Source organism: Lepisosteus oculatus, chromosome 2, assembly GCF_040954835.1.
Source record: "Lepisosteus oculatus isolate fLepOcu1 chromosome 2, fLepOcu1.hap2, whole genome shotgun sequence".
In the NCBI taxonomy this organism is placed as follows: Eukaryota; Metazoa; Chordata; class Actinopteri; order Semionotiformes; family Lepisosteidae; genus Lepisosteus; species Lepisosteus oculatus.
The window spans coordinates 63,285,364-63,296,476 of record NC_090697.1 but is presented as its reverse complement, the minus strand read 5'-3'; the positions used below and the strand labels follow the sequence as shown (position 1 = coordinate 63,296,476).

General features: G+C 38.6%; 1 protein-coding gene across 2 annotated transcripts in view; it reads left to right on the top strand.

The window, feature by feature from the left end:
- The first annotated feature begins 2,073 nt into the window (after positions 1–2,073).
- The window catches only part of LOC102689847 (serine/threonine-protein phosphatase 2A 55 kDa regulatory subunit B alpha isoform), a 49,626-nt gene continuing 40,586 nt past the window's right edge, over positions 2,074–11,113 (top strand). Inside the window, exons 1-3 of one of the 2 annotated variants that reach the window (XM_015345069.2) lie at positions 2,074–2,325; positions 4,512–4,612; positions 9,821–9,898. In XM_015345069.2, coding sequence (XP_015200555.1) covers positions 4,540–4,612; positions 9,821–9,898 — 151 coding nt within the window. In that variant the 5' untranslated portion in view covers positions 2,074–2,325; positions 4,512–4,539. The remainder of the gene's footprint in view (positions 2,326–4,511; positions 4,613–9,820; positions 9,899–11,113) is intronic. The other variant, XM_015345077.2, reaches the window with a different exon arrangement.

Below are 11,113 nucleotides of genomic sequence, written 5' to 3'. Positions count from 1 at the left end.
CTCATTGCCAGTTATCGCAAATGCTTGATTGCAGTTGTTGCTGCTAAGGGGGGCCCAACCAGTTATTAGGTTTAGGGGGCAATCACTTTTTCACACAGGGCCATGTAGGTTTGGATTTTTTTTCCCTTAATAATAAAAACCTTTATTTAAAAACTGCATTTTGTGTTTACTTGTGTTATCTTTGTCTAATATTTCATTTTGTTTGATCTGAAATATTTCAGTGTGACAAACATGCAAAAAAATAAGAAATTAGGAAGGGGGCAAACACTTTTTCACACCACTGTACATGTTTTTGAATGTTTTAAGGACTCATTCCTAGTATATTTTGGTTTTATTTTTGTTTCACCTGAACTTTGAGGTACAGTATATACTTTAGTTGGTCTAATTCGTTCATTAACTGCACAACTGTAAATAAGTCTAAACAAGCCCTGAGGTGTTTTCTAGGTAACTGAACCTAGAAGGATGTGAAAGTTTTAACCTTCAGATGATTTTAAGAAATGTTTGAGACAACCTTTCACAGCCAAGGATATGCAAATAGAATTTTCAATGGATGCAGTCTTCAGTTATCATTCCACTTGATATATAGTTTTATTTAATTATTGAAACTATCCATTTGACCAATTATTGTATTCTAAAAGATTTTTGAAACAGATACAGAAAAAAGATACATATACAAATCCATACACCCATTTTCTAACCACTTTATCCAATACAAGGGGTTACCAAAGACTCAGCAAGCATAAGTCAATACACGCTAGATGGAACACCAGTCCATCACAGGGCACACATACAGACACAAACACACACACCAGGGACAGTTTTCCCAAAAGCCAAACAAGCAACCAACATGTCCTTGGAATCTGGGAGAAAACTAGAGCACCTATGAAGAAACCCACATGAAAACATATACAAACTCCACACAGATAATACCCCAGGAACTGAACCCAGAGCCCACTACAAGGCAACAATGCTTACCAACGTGCCACCCAAATATATAAATGTAAGAAATTTATACTGGAGACATTAGTGTAGCTTCTTACAGTCCATACAGTATACTTAAAACGACATAAATAATATTCTGGAATAATCTACGCCTGTATTTATGCTGTTTTCCCCCCATGCAGATCTCAAAGAAGTTAAAAATCCAAAATTCATTATGCAAAATCACAAAAAGCTGTAAATGTATTTTGGTCCAGCAACGTCTAACATTAAAAAACGATGTTACCTAAAAACTGGAAAGAGTTTTTAAAGCAACTTTTTTTCATTTTAAACCTTAAATTCGGGTGTTTAAACACAAGGTTGTATAACATAGATTTCATGTGATGAAAATCGGTCATATTTAGCTCGTACATCAGTAGTTATTTTATCTGTCGTGTGCGCTTTTCCATTACAAAGGCACGTGTGACAAGTAAATGTGTACCTCCAGTACAATTCCGACTGCTGTGTTGACTCGTTTCCGGCATGTGAAACAAGGTTTGAGCCCAAACCACTTCATTGTCTGAACAAGCGCCGTCTGATCTTTAAACTGCGTATGCGCACAAGAAGTTACATGCACTTCCACAGCTACCACTCTTGGTCCTAACAGCGCGTTTTCTGACTGAATGTTTCACAAGTCTATGACTGATCTAAGAAGATCTCAGTAGGTCAAAATGTAACACACGGAAAATTGTCAATGTGTTTACCTTATATCTTAATTTGTTGTAACATTGGGTAACAAGCTAAAGTAATAATAATAATAATAATAATAATAATAATAATAATAATAATAATAATAATAATTCATTGATGCTATTTCCCAAAATATCTCCTTTAAAGTATCCCTTTTTATGTATATAATGTTAAAACACAGCATTACAAAATTAAAGACAAAACAATCCTCTAAACGTGTAGCTTTTCCTGTTTATACTGTTGATATATTTGCACATCTACAGCGAGGAGAGCTTAATATCTGGAAAATATGTAATGTCCTTTTAATGTGATTTTACGGTAACACGTCCTCAAAAAGCGACAAAAGCTGGGCGCAAACGTCGCTCGAAGCTCCACCTTTCCCTTGGAAAGGTTGTGTCAGTCGTGATGACATCAGTGCGGGGAGGAGGTTGCGCCATTTTGAAAGTGGAAGGAGAGAGGGGAGGTAGATTAGAGAGAGTAAGTGAGAGAGGGAAAGAGAGAGAGCGGCAGGGGCAGGCAGGAAGGCGGCCGAGTGCCTAGCTTCACGATCCACCACCATCCTCATCGACAAGCAGCTTGCACACAGCAAAGACCGGCAAGATTAGAAACCTCAGGCCCCCAGTCGAGCACCAGAGAGCCGCACACTCACCATGGCAGGTAACAGTATGTGGGAAAATAGAAGTACTCAAGGCGTCCGCTCCTCTTTTTTTTCCGGTGTACGATTTTGAGACCGAAAAGCCAAATCATCACGCTGAACCCTGCTCATTTCCTTAAATCACCCCTCCTTCTCTGTTTCCCACTGTTCCATCGATCAGTCTTTCCCCACGTTGCATGCACGTCAAGCAGAGGCAAAGTGAATCGTGGGCTGGTGCATGTTTTTGTCTTGTATGTGTATTTATATCTGTCGTGTTGAGATCATAACTTAATGCGTTACTGGAATGCATGCCTGTGTGTGGTAGAGAATTGCATCCGCTCCATTACTGTGATCCTTTGCTCCGTAAAGTTTTTGAGTTCCATTTTAGGATTGACTGGCGATTTTTATATTCTTGCGGGGAAAAAAATGTAATTGTCGTTGTCGTTTATATTAGACACTGGGAAATTCCTCATGATCGGCAATATCAAGTTTTTGCACAGGGCGGTCATGCCCATATCCCGGTATTGAAATGCTTATTTCAATGTTGCTGTGTGTACTATGTAAAGATGCAAGTAAAAGGGTGGATATGACTGTCGAAATGAAAATATCCACACAGACATGGAAGGATGAAAGGACGTGTGTTAGTATTTAGAGGGACTTCCTTGATAGCACACTTATGACGCGAGTGATGGAGGCACCTTGCGCCTCGTTTATGAATTTGAGATGGCGATTTCTATTTCGCCCCATGTGTCTTTCTGAACGTTACCCCCCCCAAACTCATGGTGTACTGGCTACGTTTGAACTAGTAACAGGATCTAGAACCGTTAATTCGTGTATGGATATATATATATAGTACAACACCTAGTTTCAGGGAAAAGGGAAAATATTTTCTTATTTAAGTTAAAAAGCAAAACATGACGACTTTCCGTAGTCTGTCCATCCCCTAAGCGTTAAAACTGGCAGGCGTATCCTTGCGCTCTCCTAAGTCTCTGAATAGGTCTATTATGTAATGTAACTACAGTGCATTTCTGGCTGCATGTATAATCAGTTTTTTTAAGCGTGTTTATAGCCTGCGGTGATTTAATATTTATTTGTTTTGCAGATGCAGGGGTTGAGGTAGTTGTAGAGACACTTGTGGGTTTTTATGGTATGGAACTGGGATTGTAAGTTAGTCACTGACAACAGCATTCCCACCGTATTCCAGTATATCTCACACTGACCGTGCATTCTGTCTTTATTGTAGTAGCAATAGTATTAATATTTTCTTTAACAAGCATTAATGAAACGTTATCCTTCTGCCACGATTATTTTTAATGCCAAGTCCAAAATTGAGTGCTGATTAAAAGCTGGATTTGTCACTTTTCGGTTATGCATTTATATTGACTTGCACTGTGTATGATGTACAAAACAAGCTCAACCCATGTGTAATACACTGAATTAAAAAAAAGATATAAAAATCATGAACTAAAACCCAGATGAGTGAGTTATGTTTTTTAGTTAGTATTGGGTATGATCTCCCTGAGGCCTGGTTTTCACTCTTTTGGTAGACTGCGAGATGCCCTGTCACTCTTCTTGTGCAGCTGTGGCAAGCTGGGAGAGTTGGCAGCATTGGCAACATGGTCCCACTGATGTTCCGAAGGACTTGAAAAACACTGGCCATGGCAAGACCTCGAAATTTGCTTGCAGTCATGTCACTGTAATCTTTGCACTTTGTGGTCTCTCATTGTCCTGCTGGCAAATCTGTGCTTTTTGATTGGCTTGAAAAAACAGGGGGGAAAGGCCTGAAAAAACAGGGGGAAAAGTGTCAGCACAAGGGCTTTGTTAGTGTCGCCAAGCTGTAAGGTTGCCCACAATCTGCCCCAAAAGTGTTGTTCAAGTAGATTCCTTCCCAGATCCTCACATTTTCACTGCCTTGCCAGTAATCTTGAACAAAGCAACAAGCGGTATAACACTCATCATGGCACCTTCCTGTACGATTTCTTCCTTCAGGTCTGTCAAGTTCAAAATGGCATTCCTTGGTGCCATTTTGCACTGTTCACCACACCACCACCTCAGACGTTCTTTGGCCCACAGAAAATGACAACTTCACCTTTCAATGCGATACCCCTGAACGCCCTCTGAGCATTCAGGTCATTTTCATGTAGACTGCAAGCTAGAGCCATCCTGCTGATGCGTGCCTTGTTTCTTCCTGGAATTTCTTGTACTATAGCTACAGCAGTCTGAAAACGATTACGCAGATGGATCAGATGGATGTGACGGTCCTGAGCCGTTGCGGTGACCCTCTGCCTTCCAGGATGTGGCCTGTTCCTGGTGAGCCAGTTTCCTGGTTTCTCTGAATTAGTCTGCTGATTGGTGAAGCAGAACATCTCATTCTCTGGGCAACTGCTGTCACAGACAGGCCACCTTCAGTCATGCAAGTAGCAATTAAGCGATCTTCATTACTCAAACTGGGCATGGATGTACTGTCCTTATATTAATTAAAATAATCTTTGTGAATGGTTGTTTATGCAGGTTCTCAATCAGTTCATTTTGGCAACTTAAGTACAATTTAAATACCAAAGTCGGCACCTGGTATTTTTTTTAAATTGCATGACCTGAGCAGGTTGTTTTTCCCATGAAACAGTAAATAATCTACAAACCTGTCTGCTCACTATTAAGAATTTAAATAACCCTATGCACCCAATGAGGTAGTGATGTAAAACCTAGACTTGTTATAGTCTATTAGCACCTATTTTCAGAACTTGGAAATGGAGAGATTTTCTGATCTTGACCACTTTTCAAGACACGCAATTCAGTAATTAACAATTTTTAAAAACAAATTATTTTTTATTTGTAATCTCAATTATCTTATTTTAATGATAAAGTCTTAAAAGAAGAACTGCAGGTCAGTAGATGTACTGTTAACTTTGGTATGGAGAAGATCCACTGTCTGACAGGTTTAATTTGACATAGCACTCATACTACTAGATTGGGGTATAAAACATCTCCTTGCTTCTGGGGACAGGAAGGCCATTTTTGAAGACCCTTATTTGACATCCACTGATGTAGAATATTGGTATGCCTGTCAGAAACTTTGCAACTCACTTCTGTAAGTGTTCAGCATGGAATGGTTCCCATATTATGTACCATATTATGTGGAGAATACAATCTCATGTTGCTGTATAACACCAATGTATCTGCCTTCCCGGTTGTCTGGAATCTCATCCCTTGCTGAGGGGTACTCAGAGTAGCTCAGTGGTCCAATATTTATGACAGAATCAATTAGTAGGAAGTTGGTGATCCCAGAATTACTGCTGCTTTACTGTGTGTCACTGTGAGAAAGCTATTGAACCACCTTGTGTTTGGTTTGTTGAATGAGGCTTAAAATCAAGTTCCTGTTGTGAATGTGGTGGTAGTTGTTGATCCATTGTTGAATGGTCCCCCTTCCATGGTCAGAATAAAATCATCTGCTTTATAAAATTACTGCACTGGGCCCACTTCAACCCATTGATCCAATGGTTTGGCTGGAACTTTGTATTGCAACACCTGAGGTAATGTTGCAGAAAGCCAGGGGTCCTGATGCCTTAGTGGGAGTGTATTATACTGGATGTAATATATGTATATATGTTTCGTACTGAGGACCAAACCCAATAACAGTAGAAAAACTCAGGTCTATTTTTCTCTTCTGTCTCCTGCTCCCTTCACCTGACATACTTTTCCATCTTGACTTGATCAAATGTTATTCTCCCATTGGAAAAACATCTTGTCTTTGTTAATCCCATCAGTAAGTTTCAGGTAAGATTAATACTGAGATGGTTCACTTTTTAGACCACTAATCTCACATCTGGTCCTGCATGGAAATGTAATTTTTGTAATGTGGTCGTAATAATTCTGTTTTAAAACTGGTTATTTACAGGGCACATTTTGTCTTTTTTTCTACTCTGATACTGACATTCAACAAGACCCAGCTTGGTGAAATCTGGGTTGTCAGGTAATGGAATCACAGACACCCAAGTGGACTCTGGCGGCCTTATGTCACTTGTAACCCTTCTTGATGTATTTAGACTCACAATCACAGAGAAACATTTTTGCAAACTGCAAGTTTTTCCAACACCTTTAAAGCAGAAGAACAAATACATTTAGTGCTTTTTTTATTTTCTGTGTAGGAGTGTTTTCAGGAAATTGTGAATGTGAAGACTATGGTCAAGAACCTCAGCTTTTATAATTTTACCTTGTGCTGAAATAGATCTGCCTTTACATGGCTGTTGAACAAGTTATTTTATGTATTCTTATTCTTAAAGATTTCTGGTTATGTGTTTGATGTGATAGATGCAATGATATGCATTTTAAAATCCCAATACAGCCACCCACGACTGTTGCTGAAAAGTCAGCTATTGTAAGTACTGGTTGTCCATTCAGTCCTGCTGATTTCTAGGGTCGTAGTATTAGCAAATATTTGGCTAAATATAAGACCCAATATAGTAATTTTGTTTTCATATCGGTCTGTATCAAAGTCTGAATACTGTGTTTGAAATATTTGCAGGGCGTGTGCATAATTATATCACAAAGTTGAGATATACCCTTGCTTTTAAAAAGTGAGGGCGTAAAGCACATTTGTCTTGATTATTGTAGCCATAATAAACAATATAAAGTCAAATACATTTTAGGGTTAATATTTTAGAAAAACTATAATTTTTAATGCTTGGAGCTTTAGAAAGCATGAGCTGGCATATATAATTGCCCTGTTGACTGCATACAGCTTAAAGTTTAATTTTGAGCTCAGTGGTGTTTCATAGCTCTTAAAAGTTGCTCTTACTTTAGATCCCTAATGAATACAGTCTGTCCAAATGCTTGTATGGGATTTCTGTGGATATATCTTAACAGTGTAAGTCTAGATAAGGGCTAAGGTGTTCCTTATAAATCAGAATGCAAGATACAGTATATTGATATGATTTACTCAATGTGTTGGTGACTTTTATGGGGCTACATGTGTGGCCAACTAAATGTCCAAGGGTCTCTCATCCTCGTGGGTGCTCTCCTGTCCAGTATGACTGATTTATACTGTTTCTGCCTCCACTAGTACAATATCTTTAAGTGTATTGCTCAGAACTTTGAAAATTATAGCTGTTCTAATATAAATCTATTATAAGCATTTTTTTGGTTAAAAACCTTGACTGCTTTCATTTTCTGAAGGCCGTGTGCAAGAATTTCACACCCTACCGTAATCTGGTAAAAACATGTAGTTTCCTTTGGGCTGTGAAACTAAAACATGCAACAGTAAGTTGGTAGATGAATTGCTGTGAATGTCCTAACAAATGTATGCAATATTACTTGCAACACTTGCCCGTAGTGCTTTGTCACTTGGTTAAGAATTAGAAGTTTAGCCCCGATCCAGAGAAATGTCCTTGCAGCCACATTTTGTGTTCTCATTGCTTACATAATGCGTGCTGTCCTCCTATGGTATATGCATCCTGTCCCTTTTATTGTTAATCTTTTCCATCATAAATAGTTTTGTTTAGTTTTTCACATAGCCTAGTGTAGTGCTAAACATGTTCCTTGATTTTGTGCTGACATCGCATGGAGTTGCCACTGTGATTAAACGTTCCAAGAAAAATGGGCAAAAAAGACCCAGCAATTGGAGTATTATGCACACGGCATTGTGTTCTCATTGGGCTTCTTCAATGTGGAGCGACTTTAATTTTGTTTTCCCCAGGCACTTACTGGATGTTGTGCTTTGCTAGGCCACGAGTAATAACACGTATTGCAGGATATGCAAAAAGTGGAATACAGGACACCCTTGTCTTTCCTATTTCTGATGATTGTTAGATTCTAGCTAGAAATTGTGAGATGCAGCAGGACTGAGCATAATAAGAATGTGGCTGAAAGATATCTGAATTAAACATCATGGAGGCCTTTCATGCAGATCAAGCATAGGCATGGTATTCATTGAGTAATACAGCATTAGGTTGGTTAAATGGTCATAAACCAATAAAATGAATGCAATGTATAAAGCTGTGCCTTTCATCGGTACCATCATGACTGTATCTGTTGGATTTTGACAATGAGCCATCTCGTAGGAAGTCAGAAGTTAGACTTTTTGTCCATTTCCATTTTGATCCTGTCTAATGCAGTGCTCGATAACACATGGTTATCTTTCCATTATGAACACAAAGCAGTCTGCCTTGAAAATATTGTGGACGCATTTCAATTCACATTACATTTTCCGAATATAGTTAATATTATAAAATCACTTTGCACTCTCGTGCCTGGAGTGATGGCCTCCCTATTTATACTGCTTCATAGTATTAGGCCAACCTTGAACATCTTCTGCCTGTAATTGTGAATAGTATTGCAGTATATACATTTGTTTCTCTTTACACAGATCTTTTTTTAGTGCTGCTGCTTATCACTGCTGTCTTGCAGAAAAGGGAATGTTTTATGTGTTCTTGGGCATGTTTCTCCTGGAAAGGGATTTTTGAATTGAAGTCGGCCAAAACGCAAAGCTTGTTTAGTGGCACAAGCTTTCAAGGGGCTCACTCAGAAAGGTTGACCCTCATAGCCTGTCAAGCATTAGGCAGTTGTAAGTGAAATTCCCCAAGTGGTGATGAACATTGACCGAGATTTGGCATTGTGTGACAGGCTTGAGTTGACCATTGTATCTCCAACTTGCCACTTAACAGTGAAAATGTCAAAGAACAGTTTTTTCTTTGGTGGTACTACATGCCAAGTTGATTAGCTGTTGCAATTATGTTTTTGGGAAGCCAAAGCTTAAAAGTAGGGATTCCAAATAATAACATTTCTGTTAATTCGCCACTGTTGTGTAAATGTTCCTTCCCTCACTCCAAACTTGTGGTCTCTAGTAAACAAGTTCTAGTATTGCCAATATTGGTGAATATCCAGTAAGGGGGAGGGGGGGGGATTCTAAGCTACATTCAGTGACTTGTGTGTGGTTCAAAATTGTCTGGAACTGCAGAAGTACCTTGATTCTGAGCACTGGACCCCAGAAATGCAATCAGAGTGATTTTAATGGGATAGGCACATAATTATAGCATAACAAAGGGAAATGGTAAGAGTTAAAAAGTTCTAGGTAATGAACAATTTTCGAATAAACACATTATCAAGCACATTTATTGGAATATCTTTGCTGTTTGTCATGGTGATCTTTTTTTTTTTTTTAGATCTTAATGCATTAAATATTTCTTTTTTGCATTTTCCTTTCCCCATCAGAATTTAGCTCAGTCACTCACTATTTGAACTGGAGATATCTTATTAAAGGGCATAGCTCTAGTGGATCACGTGCTATGCAGATTGTGAGTACAGTGTGCCAAGGTCACATGGTTTATGCACCATGTATCCAGCAATGTCAGCATAGGCTGCTTCAGGCTATAACTGAAAACTTTGTAAGGCTACCTGGCACTGTTGTAATCTGGCTTTGCACACAGCTGTGCGATGTTGCTAACCGAAGAAAGGCTGCTGTGTGCAGTGATTGATAAGGGGCGGGTTGCTGTTGAAACTGACTGTGTGACTGTTGCTTTCCAGGAGCCGGAGGTGGGGGGAATGACGTGCAGTGGTGCTTCTCTCAGGTTAAAGGTGCCATAGACGACGATGTGGCTGAAGGTAAGACAGCTTGTCCTGCTCTTCTAACCTGTCAAGCCTTAACTTGTGGGTTTTCTCGTGTTTTGCGTTTAAGTTTTATTCTTCTTTTCTTTGGCTTGTCTTGTTATATATGGAGTTGGCTGTCTGGCCTATATTCATCATCCTGCAGCTTAATTCTGTACTTTTATATGTAGACTTATTTTTTGTACATATACCACTGACCTAGTAAATAACTTCTTTAGTCAAGGGTTGATTCTTTCTTTCTTTGAAGCACTATGCGAAAGCTTTTAGGTTAGAAAAAACCTTGTTCTCTCTCATTTTGCAAAACTCTAAAGCCAAGCTTTCTGTTCCATTTCAGTAATTTCATTTAAAAAGGAGAAGGAAGATTTAGATGGCTTTGTCTGTTGTTGTTGTTGTTGTTGTTGTTGTTGTTTTAGTTCTGATTTAAATAGTGAAAAAGTGCTCTGAAATGGGCTTGAAGGCTTCCCCAAAGCCCTGCTTTGCAACCATTTTAGTGCAAACAAGGAGAATCTAAAAAGTCTAACACCTATTAACCCTTATGGAATGTTGAACAGGTCATTTGGTATAAAATTGCTTAAAATATTACTTGTCTTATGCTGCAAGCACAACAATATATGGAGATTTAAAAACGGAGAAGGTGAATGTACTGAGCAAAACATCCTGTGCCGTTTATTTCATAGTCTGTTCTTGGCTGTTATAAATGAGTCCCATTTAGCAGGAAAAAATGATCCCCTTTTGATGTTTGTTTTAGTCTTTTATCATAGCACTTAGATCTGAGAATACAGACTGGGTCTGTGTAATTTCTGGGGAGACACCATGTCTGTTTTTTTAAACAGATTTAATACAATTTAATTTATGTCTGGATTAAATAAAATCTTTGACCACCCACTAGTTGCACATTCCAAAGAAGTATAGTACTGTGGATGTAGGTTAAATGGCTTTTCTTAACAGTACTGTGAAGATTGGCATTTTCTATTGTCCTTTTATGGTGGATCATTGGAAAATAATTAAAATACAGTATCAAAGACTTAAGAAGACTTACTGCTCCTAACTTTAGAAAAGGAACAAATCCATTCAGTCTGTATCTCCAGTTCTTCAAGGTTTCAATACCTGAAGTTTTATAGGCATCTTTCCTCCAATACAAGACTACCATTGGTATGCATCTTGTGCTTAGAGTTTTGAGTAACACTCCCCAGAAGGACTGTGCATTTTATT